Below are 21,461 nucleotides of genomic sequence, written 5' to 3'. Positions count from 1 at the left end.
ATTACAATCTTCATTAAAGTATATAAAATCTACTTGTGACTTTAACAATAATGTATTTTTATGTTATCAGTTCATCTTGAATAAACATGATTGGTAATGCTACAAGTGTCAGGTAGCTGCTATTTGTTCTCACTAGGTGCTAGGGGTGGGGATAGATCCTTTCATGTAGCTCACCTGCATGCTGGCATGAAGCTCAATGATTAGTACCCAGTTCTAGGCAGGGGCTGGAATTTCCATTTAGCATACTCCTTTATATTCACGAAGTCATTTATTTGTACTGTAATAAAAAAAGTTTAGAATGGCATATGCATACCCTTCAAAATCTAGCTTTCTTCAAAAGATTTCACACATACCCTATGAAGTGCTATAATATTGAGCTCAAATTGTATTTTGCTCCTAGGTTTCATTGACACTAGATATATAAATACTACAGATATCAGATAAAGGGCCATATGAGATTAAAATAAGGTCATGTTTGATGTGAAATGTATGCACCTACTCAGTATCCATTTGTAGATGCTGCAATACACATCTAAACTGGTGTATTGCAATATTCACTTGGCTTGGAGGCTTTAAAATAATTTCAGTAGTATGCATGGTCCAACCCCAGTGTAAGGCTAAAGCCTATATAAGAACAAATGGCTTCAGCAAATACTGCAGAAGCAGTGGACTTAACTGAAGTATAGTAATATCTGAATATAAACTTTGAAAATTCTAGTATACGTTAGAAACTGTGTCTATTTACAGAAAAATGGGTTTTAAAATATAATTCCTCTATAAATTATATTACCTGGATTTAGATTATAAATGTCTTCAATGATCTTATACCTCTCAGTATGTTTTTAATGTTTGATACTTTTGTAATCCAAAAATCACCTTTCTGTAATTTGCCAATTATTTCTGTGACCAAAGTAAAGTATTCAGTTAGAAGTATACCTTGGAAGACCTTGTTTACCTACATAGCATATTTTTAGCTAAGAGATCTTCTTGCCAGTGACTGTTCCTTTATTCATAAAGCCAATGGCTTTACTTAATTTGTGTCCACATTAAGTATTTTTCATTATAAATGCAACTTTACATTTTTGCCTTTTCCATACCACATACAACAAATAGAAACTACTACGAATAATAAATGTTTCCCTAACTTTTCTAGGTCTCTGGATATTTCTTATAATGTCTCACCATTTCTTAATTTTCAGACAGATGAAATATACTGGCTGTATGAAATAAATGGGTTACCTCCATTACCAAAATCAATGGCACATGTAAAAGCCAAAGTTGATGCTAATAACAAGACATATGACAGCATGCCACCAATTCGACACAATTTTATTCGTGAAAATGCTAAACTTCGAAGCACAGCAGTATCTTCTACTATTAAAGGTGCTCCTTTAGTTAAAAAGCAAAAATAAAAAAAATTTGAAACATTCCTTAGTCTCAAGTATAATTGAATGTTTTGGTTTTTTATCTCTTTTTGAGAGATAATCATAATACCCTATTTGTGCTTTGTTGCTTTTTTTAATTGCTGGATTTTTATATTCTTTTTTTTTAATATTAAAAATTTCCACCTCCTCCCTGCCTCCCTTTTCCCTCCCCCACCCCCCACTCCCCACCCCCACTCCCGTCCCTCTCCCTTTCCAGTCCTAAGAGCAGTCAGGGTTCCCTGCCCTGTGGGAAGTCCAAGGTCCTCCCCCCTCCATCCAGGTCTAGAAAGGTGAGCTTCCAAACAGGCTAGGCTCCCACAAAGCCAGAACATGAAGTAGGATCAAAACCCAGTGCCATTGTCCTTGGCATCTCAGCAGCCCACCACATTCAGAGAGTCCGGTTTTATCCCATGCTTTTTCAGTCACAGTCCAGCTGGCCTTGGTGAGCTCCCAATAGATCAGCCCCACCGTCTCAGTGGGTGGGTGCACCCCTCACGGTCCTGACTTCCTTGCTCATGTTCTCCCTCCTCTGCTCCTCATTTGGACCTTGGGAGCTCAGTCCAGTGCTCCAATGTGGGTCTCTGTCTCTATCTCAATCCATCGCCAGATGAAGGTTCTATGGTGATATGCAAGATATTCATTAGGATGGCTATAGGATCAGGCCATTTCAGGCTCTCTCTCCTCAGCTGCCCAAGGACCTAGCTGGGGACATCTCTCTGGACCCCTGGGAAGCCCTCTAGAGTCAAGGCTCTTGCCAACCCTAAAATGGCTCCCTTAAATAAGATATATGCTTCCCTGCTCCCATATCCACCATTTCTTTATCCCAACCATCCCATTCCCTCAAGCTCTCCCCATCCTCCCCTTCTAACTTTTCTCTCCCATCTCTCCTTTCCCCCATCCCACCCCACCCCCCAGTTCCCAATTTTTGCCCAGCAATCTTGTCTACTTCCAATCCAGGAGGATAACTATGTTTTTCTTTGGGTTCACCTTCTTATTTAGCTTCTCTAGGATCCTGAATTATAGGCTCAATATCCGTTATTTGTGGCTAGAAATCAATTATAAGTGAGTACATCCCATGTTCATTTCTTTGGGTCTGGGTTACCTCACTCAAGATAGTGTTTTCTATTTCCATCCATTTGCATGCAAAATTCAAGATGTCATTGTTTTTTACCACTGAGTAGTACACTAATGTGTATATATTCCACACTTTCTTCATCCATTCTTCCATTAAAGGGCATCTAGGTTGTTTCCAGGTTCTGGCTATTACAAATAATGCTGCTATGAACATAGTTGAACAAATACTTTTGTAGTATGATAGGGCATCTCTTAGGTATATTCCCAAGAGTGGTATTGCTGGGTCCTGGGGTAGGTTGATCCCGAATTTCCTGAGAAACCAAAGTGCTTGCACAAGTTTGCATTCCCACCAGCAATGCATGAGTGTACTCCTTTCTCCAGAACCTCTTCAACAAAAGCTATCATTGGTGTTTTTGATTTTAGCCATTCTGGCAGGTGTAAGATGGTATCTCAAAGTTGTTTTGATTTGCATTTCCCTGATCATTAAGGAGGTTGAGCATGACCTTAAGTGTTTTTTGGCCATTTGAGCTTCTTCTGTTGAGAATTTTATGTTCAGTTCAGTGCCCCATTTTTTAATTGGGTAAATTAGCATTTTAAAGTCTAGTTTCTTGAGTTCTTTATATATTTTGAAGATCAGACCTTTGTCAGTTGCGGGGTTGGTAAAAATCTTCTCCCAGTCAGTGGGTTGCCGTTTTGTCTCAGTGACAGTGTCCTTTGCTTTACAGAAGCTTCTCAGTCTCAGGAGGTCCCATTTATTCAATGAGGTCCTTAATGTCTGTGCTGCTGGGATTATATGTAGGAAGTGGTATCCTGTGCCCATGTATTGTAGAGTACTTCCCACTTTCTCTTCTATCAGGTTCAGTGTGTTCAGACTGATATTGTGGTTTTTAATCCATTTGGACTTGAGTTTTGTGCATGGTGATAGATATGGATCTATTTTCATTTTTCTACAGGTTGACATCCAGTTATGCTAGCACCATTTGTTGAAGACGCTTTCTCTGTTCCATTGTAAACTTTTAGCTCCTTTATCGAAAATCAGGTGTTCATAGGTTTGTGGGTTAAAATTCGGGTCTTCTATTCGATTCCATTGGTCGACTTCTTTTTTTTTTTTTTTATGCCAATACCAAGCTGTTTTCAATACTGTAGCTCTGTAATAGAGTTTGAAGTCAGGGATGGTAATGTCTCCAGACGATCCTTTATTGTATAAGATTGTTTTGGCTATCCTGAGTATTTTGTTTTTCCAAATAAAGTTGATTATTGTCCTCTCAATGACTGTGAAGAATTTTGATGGGATTTTGATGAGGATTGCATTGAATCTATAGATTGTTTTTGAAAGAATTGCCATTTTTACTATGTTGATCCTCCCAATCCAGGAGCAAGGGAGATCCTTCCATTTTCTGGTATCCTCTTCAGTTTCTCTCTTCAAAGACTTAAAGTTCTTGTCAAATAGATCTTTTACTTCCTTGGTCAGTTACCCCAAGATATTTTATGCTGTTTGTGGCTATCGTTTAAGGTGATGCTTCTCTGATATCCCTGTCTTCATCCTTATCCTTAGTGTATAGGAGGGCAACTGATTTTTTGGAGTTGATCTTGTATCCTGCCACATTACTAGAGGAGTTTATCAGCTGTAGGACTTCTTTGGTAGAGTTTTGGGGGGTCGCTTATGTATACTATCATATCATCTGCAAATAACGAAAGTTTAACTTCTTCCTCTCCAGTTCGAATCCCCTTGATCCCCTTATTATTGCTATTGCTAAAACTTCAAGCACTATATTGAAGTAATATGGAGAGAGTGGGCAGCCTTGTCGTGTTCCTGATTTCAGTGGGATGGCTTTGAGTTTCTCTCTGTTTAATTTGAATTTAGCTGTCGGCTTATTGTAAATAGCTTTTTTTTATATTTAGGTATGACACTTGTGTCCTTAATCTCTCCAAGACCTTTATCATAAAGGGGTGTTGAATTTTGTCAAATGCCTTTTCAGCATCTAATGAAATGATCATATGTTTTTTTTTTCTTTCAGTTCATTTATATGATTGATTACATTGATAGATTTTCGTATGTTGAACCAGCCCTGCATCTCTGGGATGAAGCCTACTTGATTATAATGAATAATTTTTCTAATGTGTTCTTGGATTTGGTTTGCCAGTATTTTATTGGGAATTTTTGCGTTGATGTTCATGAGTGAGATTGGCCTATAATTCTCTTTCTTGGTTGGGTCTTTGTATGGTTTTGTTAGGGTAACTGTAGCTTCATAAAAGGAATTTGGCAATTACTCTTTTGTTTCTATATTGTGAAAAACATTAAGGAGTAAAGGTATTAGGTCTTCTTGAAAGTTCTGGTAGTATTCCACATTGAAACCCAGGTCCCTGTGGCAGTAACATTGTCAATAACACACAATGGATTAAATTTTTCCACTTTACCATTTCTTTATAGTGTCTTCACAAATAAATTATGAATACTCAATCATTTTAAGATCCTATTTAACATACCAACCAGATTGATGTCTGAACCTTATCATTCAAAAACAATATAAGAAACTTTCTCACCTACAAAAACAATACCATGGAACCACATGATCTAAAATTTTTTGACTTGTCTCCAAAGTCTAATTGTAGTACTCTTCAAAGGTCCAAAAGATTATCTCAGACTTAAAAGTCTCTTAATTGTGAGGTCCTGTTAAAAATGTACTACATTCTGTGGAGTGACGGTGGCACATGCCTTTAATCCCAGCAGTAGGGAGGCAGTGGCAGGTGGATCTCTGTGAGTTTGAGGCTAGCCTGGTCTACAGAGCAATTTCCAGGACAGCCAGGACTATTTCACAGAGAAACCCGTCTCAGGGAAAAAATGTATCTTCCATATAAAGTGCACTAGGTAAACATTGATATACTAAAATGCAGTAAAGGAAGTATAACATATGAAGTTCAAAACAAAGCAATGCTTAAAATTATCACAGCAAAAACACTAAATTACTAAATATTGCAACTCTGTTTGTCAAATTTGGACACATGACAGAATTTCCTAGGATCTATCAGTCTTGAAGTCCCACCCGTCCACTTCTGTCATGTGCAGCATGTGTAGATTCTCCCTTGGTATAATCCCTCTGTTCTTATAACTGTACCTTGCCTGTTGTTCCAATGCAGAGTATGAGGTCTCTGGGGGAGAAGATAATTTCTTTTACAATTATAGCTACTTTCTCTGTACTCTCCTCATCTGCCAATTTACGCTTTCTCAAGCTCCTTTCTTCAGAAAACTGTACTTTTTTGTTTCTTTTTTGCTCTATTTGTTCTCAGTTTAGTCCTGGATGATGTCAGTAAACAATAACTATACTGCAGACTGAGTGCTTTTCTGTTTTAAAACTTCCTCTTCTAAATAAATTTCTATTGATATTTTAATTTAACCTCACTCAACTTTTCAGGATACAAGGACTGAAGCTGGAGTGTTTACTTGAATATAACATGCATGCATGGCCTTTTGCCCTGTTGTTTTAAATAGATTTCTTGTTGTCCACTGAAACCTCATAGGCTATGCCTCTACTCTGAAGCTCTCTTGGGCATTCTTGTCTTCCAAATTCACACTGGAATGGCCCAGTTAAACTCTTGTTATAGCAATCGAGGACTTTTCTAGAAGATAGCTGTAAATTCTTCTATATTCTTTCCACAAACTAGTTCCAGTGGCCAAGATCTACGTGGCCAGGTTTATCATAGCAATAACTCCACTTCTAGGAAGCAACACTCTGCATCCATTACTTTTCTAGTTGATTTGTGTCAAAACACCCATAAGAAGGGAAGGAAGTAAATATTTATTTTGACTCAGAGAGTTTCAAGAAACATCCATTATTGTTAGGAAGTTGTGGCAGTGTGGTGACTCTAGCTATGATGTCCGCAGGAGCAGGAATTGATTGATCATTCAGAATCAACTTTCATGAAGAAAAAATAATGAATGCTAATGCCCTTCACACTTTTTCCTTTGTATTGTGTCTAAGTCCCTAGCCCATGCTGCTGATCACATTCAAGTTTACCCCTTCATCCTCAGTTGTACCTCTCTGGAAATTTCATCACACATCAAGAATGTGTCCCCTTGGTAATTCTTAAATCCAAAGAAGTTGAAAAGGAAGATTAACCATCACATTCTATAACAAAAATCCCAAGAAATTATGCTTGAACTAATATCAGTAGATCATGTGAAAACCTTATTTCTGATGCCTCTATTTTCCATTTTGTATCTCTTTTGTGTCAAACAAAGTGGTGTTGTCTTCTAAATCAGTAATAATGTATTTATCAGTATTGCTGTTTATTGACTTTATTTTCTGTTTTGATATTCTTAATTTTCATAGTTTAAGTTACCTAGTTTTCATTTAATTTGCATATATAACTTATTTAATATTATCTTTCTCATTTCTATATGTTACACACTTTTATTCCTGAGTGTCCCACCACATTTCTTGTAAAACCCTTGTGAAATGATTCCATCAAGTTAACATTATCAAGGGACCTTTGAGATCTTTCAGACAGTAACGGCAATTGTCACCAAATCAGAGGATGCCAGGTTAGTGTTTGAAACTCAAATGGTGAAAGGAGGTAGCTTATTTATGAAAGTTGTCCTCTGAAATCTGCATATATACCATGACACTCATGTGCTCACGCTTAAAAGTATGTGCACATACACACATACACGGACACATACACAAAAAACTTAAACCTAACATCATCAGGAAGTAATTCCTGTCCTGATATTTGGTTTGATTTTTCTATTTTTATTTTTATCTTAACTGATTAATTGACAAAATATATTTCTAATTATCATGTAATATGGTTTTAAATTTTGTATCCATCATGGAAAGCCCATTTAATCTAAATACATTAATTTCTTCTTTTTAGAAATTTATTTATTTATTTATTTCATATCCTGACCACAGCATCTCTTCCTCTCCATTCCCTCTCCCTTCCTCCCTCTCACCACCCACCATGCTTCCTCTGTAATCACTCAGGAAGGGGCAGGTTTCCAATGGACTTCAGCAAAGCATGACATATCAAGCTTCCATAAATCCAAGCAACAATCCCTGTATTCAGGCTAGATAAAGCAATTCAGCATGAGAAATACATTCCCAAGAGCCAGTCAAAACATCAAGGACATCTGCAGTTCCTGCTCTTAGGAGTCCCAAAAGAGAAACAAGTTATACAACTCTCACATACATGTAGATGGCATAAGGTCAGTCCCATGCAGGCTCCCTGGCTATTGGTTTGTGGATGCCCAAAAATGTGAGCCTGTTTCCATGTTGACCATAGATCAGAGAGTTCAAACTTACCTCTATTCCTTCAAGGTTATTGGGCTTCTACCTCAAGGGTCCCACCTAGATGTATATCAGAAAGTTCTGCTGTCTCTGGGTTATTGTCAACAAGTGTGATTAATAGCCAGACCTTGCATTTCAGTAATAGAGAAGTAGGTATGTTTCTACCACAAACAAAAGTTTAAGGATGTGACTAAGGGTCCAGTTCCTTTAACGAGATAACATTGGATTCCACCGAGGGAGTGTTTTGCCTACAGAATGTTTTGGTCTAGGGTGTGAGCAGACTTGTTTTGTTCTAGCAACAGAATATTTAACTATGGACATAGCCCAGGACCTTCAACTGGTCTGTTCATTTCCTTGTATCATGTTAATGCAGTTCTTGTCTCACTCCTACCTTTTGTGGTCAGGGGTATTTCAAGCAATTGGAAATTAATCATGGGCAAATTCCAGTACTCACTAGAACTCCCTCCCAATACTATCCTATATGTTTCTGTTTTATTATTTTTAAGGGTGCCTTTGTATTTTTACTAATATTTTCTAATTCCCTATGCCTCTACCCTGGCAAGAAATATTTTTGTCACGGCTGGTCCATGATATTGATTCAGATTCTGTGAGGTCCTATGAGTCAGGGTAGTGGTTTCTGTGGGTTTTCCTGCAGTTTTCCTGACCCCACCCCCACACCATTTTTGCTACAATCCCTTCTGGCTCTCTTCATCAGGATGCCTGGAGCACGGCCTAATAAACTATTACTGGACTGTTAAAAAAACAATGATATCAGAAAATTTGAAGGGAAATGGATTGAGCTAGAAAAAAATCATCGTGACTGAGGTAACCCGGACCCAGAAACACAAGCATGCTATGTACTCACTCATACATGGATATTAATTGTAAAGAATAATCATGCTACAATCCACAGACCCAGAGAGACTAGGTAACAAGGAGGGTTCAAGGGGTATGCATGCATTGCCCTAGGAAGGAGAAATAGAGAGAACTCTTGGTTGGACTGGGGGCAGGTGAACATGGGAACTTAAAGAATCAGATTGCAGGTAGGTAGAGGGGGAGCTTTACAGAGTTGTATAGAAACCTGATGCAAACGAAAATTCCGTGAGTGTGACAGCTAAGACTCTTGGCAACAATGGATGCATAGCCTGATCATGACATCCTTTGTGGCTGGATTCGTGACTACTCCGATTATCATCAGAGAGCCTTCATCCAGTGACTAATGAAAGCAGATTTAGAGACCCAAAGCCAAACATTGGGCTGAGCTGGGGGACTCCTGCTAAGGAGAGGGAGGAGGGATTGTAGAGTCAGGAGGATAAAGTACATAGGAGGAAAACCCACAGAAATGGCTAGCCTGACTCATGGGAAATCATAGTCTCACAGCGACTGATGGAAGCAAATTCAGATTGATTTCTTCTTATACTGATCAATTTTGTGGTGAGAGCTCTTGAAATGAAAATTGTGTTTCTTGTCATTAGATTTCTATTCATATTGAAAAACTATGAATATAAGGATCACTTCATTGGTACATATTGTTTGCCTTTTATCGGAGTGATGCTCTGAACTTAATATTACATTCCAAACTCTTTGGATTTAGGGGTGTTAGAGAGCTGGGGTCTCACCTTTTATTTAGCATCCCAGAGTCCTTTGATATAAAGGTGTTGGCTCAAGTCTGGCTACAATGAAGGGGGGTGGGAGTTGGTGTGCTCACACTTAGCAAGAGGTGTGACTGGAGCAGCATCCAGTTTGCTGTCATCCTGGAGTTCTTAGGCATCTGTTTTTTTGAGGGAGATGATAAGGTGGGTGGCTAGGAGAAAAAAAATATTGTTATTATTGGCCGTATGAAATGGGGCTAGCCATGGGATGGGACACAATAGCAGATAAAACCAGGTTGGCAGGTGTCCTTGATCCAGAAGAGTTGGTACCAATGGTGAAGTCCCAGGAGCTGGTGCAGGTCTTTGGCATTGTCTGGAGAGCACTTTCTGGGTTGGTCTTGATCCAGGCAGCAAGAGTGACCTGTAAAATACGCTTGAAACTGGCTGGGGTTAGTGTAGCAGAACTTTTTCCCAGAACCTGTAAGAGAACTGGAACAGATTTACATCTTGGTGTTATAGCAAAAGGCTATTGCTTTAGGTTAAAAGGTGTGAATACTTTAGCTGACCCTCTGAAGATACACCTGAAACTGTGAATCCTGGACTATGAAGCCTGTTAAAGAAACATAGCTGTCTGTATTTTAGCAAGAAACTTTATTAAATGTCATGGGTGAAGTAATAAGTTAACAGTACCTTGCATTGTCAAATGCTATTAGACAGATCTGGGAGGGATAAATGAGCAAAAATGAGACAGTTTTTTAGCTACGCAGGCAATCCCAAGTCTTCTCCTTGGTCCTTGGAGAACACCAGTCTTAGAAGCAGCGCTTGCCATTGGCTGCTGAGTACAAGAGGCCCAAAGATTTTTCCTGGGGTCGGGGGGTGGGGGTAGAGATTTAGTCTACCTGTGTGGAAAGGATGAGACAGTTGATTCCCTGGGTAAAGAAGTATTCAGGAAGATGAAGAGGTGAAAGGCTGTTTTTTTGCTGTATGGATGGCTATGCCAAAGGCAAAAGCAGGGCTTGTGGGCAGAAGGTCTTCTGTCTTCTTGGAGGAGCTAAAGGGTGCTGCAAAAGCTGGCAAATTTGTGGTAGAAGTTCTTTTGTTAAAATGCCATACCCTCAGATCTGTTAAGGCATTTGAGATCTAGGTACCATTACCTGTTATTTAAACTGGGCATATAAACTAAATTTAGATGTATATTTTATCCTCATAGTTACGGTTTACCAGTGCTAGTGAATGTAAGAAGATTAAGAGGAATATTTTAATAAGTCAGAGAATCTTAAAATGAACACATATGCACACAGAAACATTTATAAAGTTACACAGACCTGAGACAAACAGCAAACAGCTAGAGGGGGAAGGGGCCAGGAGTAAAACCAGCCTAGGTGGCAGAAGCCAGCAAAGCATAGTAAACAGCTGATGGGTAAGCACCTTCCGAAAGGACAGTGATGGCCTCTATTGTCCTCGGCTGATGGAAAGGGAGTAGGGCTTAGTTCCCTGGATCTGGAACAGGACAGGAGCCAGCCATGCCTTCGGTCATGCTGTTGGAGCCCCACAGGCTACAGAAAAACAGAAGCTGTGTGGGACAAACCTCAGGCTTTGTAGGGGAAACGAAAGTGGGGGCAAGATGAACCTCGGGCTACAAATCACAAGAGCAGGAGAGGGGGAAGGAGGAGTGGGAGTGCACATCCAGAAACCAGGCATTATGGAGCCTTAGCTCCAATTTAAAAAGATTTTTTGTAAAAGGATGCTCAAGGGCATTTGAGTAATCAGCTTGGAATTGTAGGGACCCATTTTAAAAGTCTATGACCAATGGGACTCAAGTCTGTTGCCATGCGTCCACCAAACAGACCCTTGAGTCAAAACAAGGGTGCATGAGAAATGAGTGGGATGTGTCTCCCCACACCCATATCCCATCTCAGCCAAAGCCTGGCTTTCAACGCATGGATCAGGCTCACTGTGCAGGACTGTGGCTTCAAGAAAAGCCCCAAAAGTGAATGGCTCACTCTGGGGATCCTACCGGCAAAGAGCAAAAGAAGGGGAACTCATCGAGTCTGAAACCAATCTAGTCTGGCACAGAGCTTGGGAGATGGGCATTTTCCAGCATGGCGGTGCTGTACCCATGGGGGGGAAAAACAGCCCCATCTTGGTGGGACCTCTAAGATGTTAGGAATATTTTCTTACCATGCCACTCTGCTGGCACAAAGAACTCCAATCAAACCAGAATAGACTGAACCAAAAGTGTCTTAAGAAATGTTGCACTCTCAGATGGCCAGAAGCATGACGGGGGAGAGTTGGGGGTGGGGACAGAGGGAGAGCACATGCAGAACCCGAAACCACGTGTTCCTATTCTGGCCCCCTAAATACCCTGTGTGACACTGGGGAAGTGTCAGCATTTGACAGGCTGGGAGTTGGAGTCCAGACCAAGGCATCTCCCAGGCCAGGGGCAGGGGGGACACTCCCAACTTAATAATACAGCTATATATACATACAAGAGGTTCTAAGGCAGCATGTGACACAAAAATATATGCATCCATGTTTATTGCTACACTATTTACAAAGCCTAAGAAATGCAAACATCCCAGATGTTCAATACTAGATTAATGGTTAAAGGGGATGTCATGGTATATATACACAGAGAAATTTTTCAGCTATAAACATAAATGAAATCATGACACTTACATGAAAATGGACCAAACTGGAGATCTGTATGTTAAGCAAAATAAGTAAGACTCAAAAGGATAAATACCATGTTTTCTCTCAAATGCAGATTCTATATTATTTAAACGTGTGTGTCTGTATGTGTGTGTATATCCCAACAATAGAAAGGGTACGCAGGGATGTTAAGTTGGGGGAGGCAGGGTTGATGTAAATATGAAGGGGATAGAATACCTGTGACATGACAGTAGAAAAGAAACATTTGAAGTTATAAATGAGCTCAGCAAGATGGTAGGATGGCAAAGGGATATTAAGGGGCAGAATGAATAAGAACAAATAATAACACACACATACAGACACGCGGGCACACACATACACACACACAAACACAGGGACTTCATAAAAGATGGGTTTTAGTAGGAGGTGTGGGGATGAAACAAAAATAGGTTATTATGTTGATTAAAATTCCTTGTGTGCATGAAACTATCAAATGAACAAAGTAAATAAATGAGAAATGCTATAATTAAAGTCATTAATTTGTATGCTAACTTAAATTTTCAAATAGAAAAAAAATAAGGAAAAATTATATCACTAATACCTGTAACCCTTGTGCATTATGGTGAGGCCATTAACAACTAGGGGTTTAGTTCTTATTAACAGTGGGGAAACTGACACCTAGCATCTAAACTTACATGAAAATTGAAACTGGTTTGGTGACCCTATTTTAAAATGGTCATATTTAGCTCTGTAATCAAGAAATTTTCAAAAGTGGTTTTCTTCTTTTCTAGTACCTGTACAGCATTCTGTCAATCACACAATGTTATAATTAAAAGCAGAAAATATAATAACCAGCATAGCATCCAACATTATTATCCTCTGTTTGAACCCACACTTTTAAAATTACCATCTTTAATTGATTGCTCTTAATAAGACTCTTGGGAACCTCAGCGGCTAGTGCATTCATGGAAAATCCCCATGGTGCTCCTATTACCAATTTACCAAGTGATTCAGAGAACTGTCCTTGAGTATATATACTCTGGACTGGAGAACTCTTACCGGCCAGGGAACAGCATTATTTTCTATTCTATATCAGAATCATATAGAAATACCTTAAAGATGAAAAAATAGCTCAGTAGTTAAGATTACTTGCTGCTGTTGCAAAGGGGCAGAATTTGGTTTTTAATGCTCATGTTGGAAAGTTTACAACTGCTGTAACTCAATTTCCTGGGCATCTGAAGCCCTCTTCTAGTCTCTACATGTATTTACTCAAATGTGTACATGCACACACATTAAGACAAACACACATATTTATAATAAAACCCCCTCTTCCCACCTATGGATCAGTCAGTTTAGTGGCTTCTCTGTATTCTTGCTTACAACAGTATGGTGACTCTTCACAGCAATAACAGTGACTAACACAACCTCAAAATGTGTCACATTCTGGCCTCAAGCTTGTAATTTTCCTGCCCTAGTCTTCTGAGTGCTAGGATTATAGGTGTGTGTCTTGAACACTAGCTCATAGCTGACATGGAATGTAAGATTGTTACTTCATGGGTTATTCAAGAAAGCTTCACCCTTGGCTTTAAAAAAGAATGATTGTGTTCACAAAATTCCTGTGGAAAAAAAATTTCTCCAAGCTTATAATTTTAGGAGTTAGGGGCATTTGAAGGCGTAAGTAACAAACAATCCCACACAAGTTTGGAATTATGATTAATAGAATGGTTATTTATTTAAGAGGGAAATACTTACAGATCACCGTCCCAGATAACAGCCCTCTGCACAATCAGGAAAGGAGCCTAGTAGCTGGAAGTGGAGCCAGAATCCAGAGAGCAAGCAGAGGGCAGTTGTTGCTTTTTAAAGAGAGAGAGAGACCACACCCCAATGGGCTTGTATCTCAGCAGCTATTGGCTGAAGGAACAGAAGGAGCTCCCGCAACACCTCCCTCTTTTGTTTAAGTAAGAGAGTTCTAAACCTACTACAAAATCATATACAATAAGGACAAATATCCTATTCTAACTAGCTTAAGTCTTGTATAATAAATAACTTGGCCAAGTCATGAGAGGAAAGTAACTACATTTATATATTCTTCAACCCCATTGAAGATCTGAGAAGGGAAATAATGTTCCCTGAGTAATAAGGAAGTGCAATTAAACAACTTTCAAAACATGCAACAAATTACAGAGACAACTAGCTACCTGGGCAATCACCCAAAGTCACACTTGCAGCATTGAAACGACCAACGTTGGCTAAGGCTGACATACCATTTTCAAAGGCAAGAAACTTGTCAAAACTCTCTTACCATGTCTTGGCAGGATATGACAGTCCTGTTTTTTCCGTTTATGGATATTCTGTATCTCTGTCAGTGGTCGAGATAAGGGCATTTCTTTGCCCAAAGGCCAGTTCTGCCAATAAGAAAGGCTCCAGGTGGAGTGTATTTGGTGCTCAACATTCTTTCAGGAATAGATCGGTGTTGCCTGGAGTGATTATGTCTCACTACTAAAGGCCATTTTCTACAGCTCTTTGAAGAGGTTGAAGATTATCTATCTATACTGAATATAATTTCTAAGTATCTAAAGAACCTGATTAGTCTAATTATAAATGAAAAACATAGATGACTATTGATCTATATAATTCTCAATATCTATCTAACTTAAAGACTAAGACAATAAACAACTGTGCAATAAATGAGGACAATATGACCTCCAAATATAAACAATGTACAAGTATACATTGCAATATGGTAGCTATATCTCAATACATAAACAATATATAAGTATCTTAATCAGAGGTAGAAATGTACACTGCAATATGGTAAATATACATATAGCAGTATAATATATATATATATTACAATACATAAAAATGTTTTAAACAGAGGTAGAAGCATGCATGCATACAATAGTCAATATAATTTAACTTTGTACAAGAATCAATACCAATATAATTATCTTAAAAACAATAACTCACAAGTACCAATCTATTAACCCATCATCCAATTACCCCTCTATTTTTTAAAAGGATCCATGAGCTTATAAAATTCCTCCCCCAACCCCCCAACCCTCAACCATATACTAATTATAATCAACCCCTAAATGATATCCCTAAACCCAAGGACAAACTTTACTGGGAGAGGGCACGTCATCCTCTAGAATTACTTTCAGCTGTCATGGGGGCAATGTTCTTTCTGGGGGAACCTGTGAAAGTAAAATGATGGTTAAATTTCAAGATCAATGTCTCTTAAAATTGCAAATAGTCTCTGAGTATTTTGTGCAGGTCTGGTGAGAATGTTGTACAAGATGTGCACCATTTTATCTAACCAAGTTGGAACAGTTTTGTGCAGCTGGTACCCAAAGCAGGTCTTGTAGTAGTGCTATCAGTATCATGATGTCATATCAACCAGGTGGAGTTGTTGTTATGGGGCCCCATCTTCTATTTAGAAACCTCAAATATCACTGTGGGCAAAACTCACTGTTAATTGTGAAAAACATTAATCATATAGACAAATACAGACATATATATATATTCAATGAAAGCCATGATAGATATATTCAATGAAAAATATGATAGATATGAAGAAAAGCAAAGATCTTTTCTAAACTCATATTTCTTTCTGTCCCATATCATGGCTCTTTTTTTTAATCTTTTTTTTATTTATTTTTTTTTTGAGAAAAGGAAGAAAAAAAAACAAGTTTCCACCTCCTCCCAGCCTCCCATTTCCCTCCCCCTCCTCCCACCCTTCTCCCCCTCCTCCCACCCTTTTCCCCCTCCTCCCACTCCTCTCCCACTCCCTCTCCAGTCCAAAGAGCAGTCAGGGTTCCCTGCCCTGTGGTAAGTCCTAGGTCCTCCCCCCTCTGTCCATATCTAGGAAGGTGAACATCCAAACTGGCTAGGCTCCCACAAAGCCAACACATTGCATAGGATCAAAACCCCGTGCCATTGTCCTTGGCTTCTCATCAGCCCTCATTGTTCGCCATGTTCAGATAGTCCAGTTTTAACCCATGCTTTTTCAGTCACAGTCCAGCTGGTCTTGGTGAGCTCCCAGTAGATCAGCTCCACTGTCTCAATGGGTGGGTGCACCTCTCGTGGTCCCGACTTCTTTGCTCATGTTCTCCCTCCTTCTGCTCCTCGTTGGGACCTTGGGAGCTCAGTCCAGTGCACCAGTGTGGGTCTCTGTCTCTATCTCCATCCATTAACAAATGAAAGTTCTATGATGATATGCAAGATATTCGTCAGTATGGCTATAGGCTAGAGTCATTTCCGGTTCCCTATCCTCAGCTGCCCAAGGAACTAACTGGGGACCTCGGCTTGGGCTCCTGGGAGCCACTCTAGGTTCAAGTCTCTTGCCAACCCTAAGGTGGCTCCCTTAACTAAGAATTGTGCTTCCCTGCTCCCCTATCCTACCTTCCTTTATCCCAGTCTTCCTTTTACCCCAAGTTCTCCCCATCCTCCCCTTCTCCCTTTTCTCTCCCCATCTCCTCTTACCCCCATCCCACCCCACCCCCAAGATCCCAATTTTCTCCCCGGCAATTTTGTCGACTTCCCATAGCCAAGAGGATAACTATATATTTTTCCTTTGGTTCAACTTCTTACTTAGCTTCTTTAGGATAACCAATTGTAGACTCTGTGACCCTTATTTATGGCTAGAAACCAAATATGAGTGAGTACATCCCATATTCATCTTTTTGGGTCTGGGTTACCTCACTCAGAATAGTGTTTTCTATTTCCATCCATTTGCATGCAAAATTCGAGAAGTCATTGTTTTTTACCGCAGTGTAGTACTCTAATGTGTAGATATTCCACACTTTCTTCATCCATTCTTCCATTGAGGGGCATCTAGGTTGTTTCCAGGTTCTGGCTATTACAAATAATACTGCTATGAACATGGTTGAACAAAGGCTCTTGTCATATGATAGGGCATCTCTTGGGTATATTCCGAGGAGTGGTATTGCTGGGTCCAGGGGTAGGTTGATCCCGAATTTCCTGAGAAACCGAAACACTGATTTCCAAAGTGGTTGCACAAGATTGCATTCCCACCAGCAGTGGATGAGGGTAACCCTTCCTCCACAGCCTCTCCAGCAATGGCTATCATTAGAGTTTTTGATTTTGGCCATTCTGACAGGTGTAAGATGATATCTCAAAGTTGTTTTGATTTGCATTTCCCTGATCGCTAAGGAGGTTGAGCATGACCTTAAGTGTCTTTTGGCCATTTGAACTTCCTCTGCTGAGAATTCTCTGTTCATTTCAGTGCCCCATTTTTTAATTGGGTTAATTAGCATTTTAAAGTCTAGTTTCCTGAGTTCTCTATATATTTTGGAGATCAAACCTTTGTCTGTTGCGGGGTTGGTGAAGACCTTCTCCCAGTCAGTAGGTTGCCTTTTTGTCTTGGTGACAGTGTCCTTTGCTTTACAGAAGCTTCTCAGTTTTAGTAGGTCCCATTTATTCAATGTTGCCCTTAATGTCTGTGCTGTTGGGGTTACACATAGGAAGCGATCTCCTGTGCCCATCTGTTGTAGGGTACTTCCCACTTTCTCTTCTATCAGGTTCAATGTGTTCTGACTGCAAGTGAGGTCTTTAATCCATTTGGACTTGAGTTTTGTGCATGGTGATAGATATAGGTCTATTTTCATTCTTCTACAGATTGACATCCAGTTATGCCAGCACCATTTGTTGAAGATGCTATATTTCTTCCATTGTATTCTTTTGGCTCCTTTATCAAAAATGAGGTGTTCATTGGTTTGTGGGTTAAAATCCGGGTCTTCTGTATGATTCCATTAGTCGACTTCTCAGTTTTTATGCCAGTACCACACTGTTTTCATTACTGTAGCTCTGTAATAGAGATTGAAGTCAGGGATGGTAATGCCTCCAGATGATCCTTTGTTGTATAGGATTGTTTTAGCTATCCTAGTTTTTTTGTTTTTCCATATAAAGTTGATTATTGTCCTCTCAAGATCTGTGAAGAATTTTGATGGGACCTTGATGGGGATTGCATTGAATCTATAAATAGCCTTTGGTAGAATTGCCATTTTTACTATGTTGATCCTCCCAATCCAAGAACAAGGGAGGTCCTTCCATTTTCTGGTATACTCCTCAATTTCTTTCTTCAATGCCTTAAAGTTCTTGTCAAATAGATCTTTCACTTCCTTGCTTAGATTTACCCCAAGATATTTTATGCTGTTTGTGGCTATCGTGAAAGTTGAAGCTTCTCTGATTTCCCTCTCTGCTTCCATATCCTTTGTGTATAAGAGGGCGACTGATTTTTTTGGAGTTGATCTTGTATCCTGCCACATTACTAAAGGTGTTTATCAGCTGTAAAAGTTCTTTGGTGGAGTTTATGGGGTCGCTTATGTACACTATTATATCATCTGCAAATAAAGAACGTTTCACTTCTTCCTTTCCAATTGGAATCCCCTTGATCCCCTTATGTTGTCTTATTGCTATTGCTAGAACTTCAAGCACTATATTGAAGAGTTATGGCGAGAGTGGACAGCCTTGTTGTGTTCCTGAGTTTAGTGGGATGGCTTTGAGTTTCTCTCCATTTAATTTGATGTTAGCTGTCGACTTGCTGTATATAGCTTTTATTATATTTAGGTATGACCCTTGTATCCCTAATCTCTCCAAGACTTTTATCATAAAGGGATGTTGAATTTTGTCAAATGCTTTTTCAGCATCTACTGAAATGATCATACCGATTTTTTCTTTCAGTTTATTTAAATGATGGATTACATTGATAGATTTTCGTATGTTGAACCAGCCCTGCATCCCTGGGATGAAGCCTACTTCATCATAATGGATGATATACCTGATGTGTTCTTGGATTCGGTTTGCCAGTATTTTGTTGAGGATTTTTTCATCGATGTTCATGAGTGAGATTGGTCTATAATTCTCTTTCTTGGTTGAGTCTTAGTGCGGTTTTGGCATCAGAGTAACCGTAGCTTCATAAAAGGAATTTGGCAATGCCTCTTCTGTTTCTATATTGTGGAATACATTAAGGAGTATAGGTATTTGCTCTTCTTGGAAGTTCCGGTAGAATTCCACATTGAAACCATCTGGTCCTGGGCTTTTTCTGGTAGGGAGGTTTTTGATAACCTCTACTAATTCTTCGTGACTAAGAGGTCTATTTAGATTGTTCACCTTGTCCTGGTTTAACTTTGGTATATGGTATTTATCTTAAAAAGTGTCCATTTCCTTTACATTTTCCAGTTTTGTGGCATATAGGCTTTTGTAGTAAGATCTAATGATTCTCTGAATTTCCTCTGTGTCTGTGGTTATGTCCCCCTTTTCATTTCCGATCTTATTAATTTGCAAATTCGCTCTCTGCTGTTTGATTAGTTTGGATAGGGGTTTGTTGATCTTTTTGATTTTCTCCAGGAGCCACCTTTTCGTTTCATTGATCCTCTGTATTGTTTTCTGTGTTTCTATTTTGTTGTTTTCGGCCCTCAGTTTGAATATTTCCAGTCTTCTACTCCTCCTAGGTGAGTCTACTTCTTTTTTTTCTAGAGCTTTCAGGTGGGCTGTTAAGTCTCCAACTTGTGCTTTCTCTGTTTTCTTTAAGTGGGCACTTAGTGCTATGAAGTTTCCTCTTAGGACTGCTTTCATAGTGTCCCATAAGTTTGAGTATGTTGTTTCTTTATTTTCATTGTAATCCAGGAAGACTTTAATTTCTTTCTTTATTTCTTCCTTAATCCAGGAATGGTTCAGTAGTTGACTGTTCAGTTTCCATGAGTTTGTAGGCTTTCTGGGGGTAGCATTGTTGTTGAATTCTAACTTTAATCCATGGTGATCTGATAAGACACAGGTGGTTACTAATATTTTTTTGTAACTGTGGATATTTGCTTTGTTACCGACTATGTGGTCAATTTTTGAGAAGGTTCCATGAGCTGCAGAGAAGAAGGTATATTCTTTCCTATTTGGGTGGAATAATCTATGGATGTCTGTTAAGTCCATTTGCTTCATTACCTCCATTAATTCTCTAATTTCTCTGTTAGGTTTCTGTCTGATTGTCCTGTCCATTGCTGAGAGAGGAGTTGTGAAGTCTCCTACTATTAGTGTGTGCCGTTTGATGGCTGCCTTGAGTTTTAGCAATGTTTCTTTTATGTATGTGGATGCTTTTATATTAGGGGCATAGATATTCAGGATTGAGACTTCATCCTGATGAACTGTTCCTGTTATGAGTATAAAATGCCCCTCTCCATCTCTCCTGATTGATTTAAGTTTGAAGTCAACTTTGTTAGAGGTTAGTATGGCCACACATGCTTGTTTCTTAGGTCCATTTGCTTGATAAGCCTTTTCCAGCCCTTTACTCTGAGTAGGTGTCTGTCTTTGTGGTTGAGGTGTGTTTTTTGTAAACAGCAGAATGTTGGATCCTGTTTTTTTTTTATCCAATCTCTTAGCCTGTGCCTTTTTATAGGTGAGTTGAGCCCATTGACATCAAGTGATATTAATGTCCAGTGGTTGTTAACTCCGGTCACTTTTTTTAATTGTAGATTTTGTGTGTTTCCCTTCTTTGATTTGTGTTGCTGAAGGGTCTCTAGATGTCTGAGTTATTGTGGTCATTGTTGGACTCCTTGGTTAGTGATTTTCCTTCTATTACTTTCTGTAAGGCTGGATTTGTGGCTGCTTATTGTTTAAATTTGTTTTTATCCTGGAAAATTTTATTTTCTCCATTTATAGTGAACGAAAGCTTGGCTGGGTATAGTAGTCCGGGCTTGCATCCATGATCTCTCAGTTTCTGCAGTACATCTATCCAGGACCTTCTGGCTTTCATGGTTTCCATGGAGAAGTCAGGTGTAAGTCTGATTGGTTTACCTTTATAAGTGACTTGGCCTTTTTCCTTTGCAGCTCTTAATATTCTTTCCTTATTCTGTATGCTTTGTGTTTTGATACTTATATGGCGAGGGGATTTTTTTTTTTTGATCCAGCCTATTTGGTGTTCTGTATGCTTCTTGCACCTTCATAGGTATATCTTTCTTTATGTTGGGAAAGTTTTCTTCTATAATTTTATTAAAAATATTTTCTGGACAAATGAGCTGTACTTCTTCTCCTTCTTCTACTTCTATTATTCTTAGGTTTGGTCTTTTTATTGTGTCCCATATTTCCTGAATGTTTTGTGATGAGAGTTTGTTGGACTTGCTGTTTTCTTTGATCAGTGTGTTTATTTTCTCTATGGTATCTTCAGAATCTGAGATTCTTTCTTCTAACTCTTGTATTCTGTTGGTTATGCTTGTTTCTGTAGACTCTGTTTGTTTACTTAAATTTTCCATGTCCAGCTGGCCCTCTGTTTGTGTTTTCTTCTTTGCCTCCATTTCAGTTTTCAAGTCTTGCACCGTTTCCATTATCTGTTTGATTGTTTTTCCTTGGTTTTCTAGGTTATCATTCACTGATTTATTCAATTCTTCAAATTTTCTGGTATATTTCTCATCCATTTCTAT

The 21,461-nt window shown here is 39.0% G+C and overlaps 1 protein-coding gene across 1 annotated transcript in view; it reads left to right on the top strand.

Annotated features, from left to right (window-relative positions):
- The window catches only part of Cfap47 (cilia and flagella associated protein 47), a 279,387-nt gene extending 277,975 nt beyond the window's left edge, over positions 1-1,412 (top strand). Inside the window, 1 exon segment of the mRNA XM_041642780.1 lies at positions 1,200-1,412. Coding sequence (XP_041498714.1) covers positions 1,200-1,412 — 213 coding nt within the window.
- The last annotated feature ends 20,049 nt before the right edge of the window (positions 1,413-21,461 follow it).

Source organism: Microtus oregoni, unplaced genomic scaffold (genome assembly GCF_018167655.1).
Source record: "Microtus oregoni isolate MIOR12 unplaced genomic scaffold, Mior012 000079F_003, whole genome shotgun sequence".
Classification (NCBI taxonomy): Eukaryota; Metazoa; Chordata; class Mammalia; order Rodentia; family Cricetidae; genus Microtus; species Microtus oregoni.
Note: the sequence above shows the minus strand (reverse complement) of the source record. Positions and strands in the feature narration are given on the sequence as shown.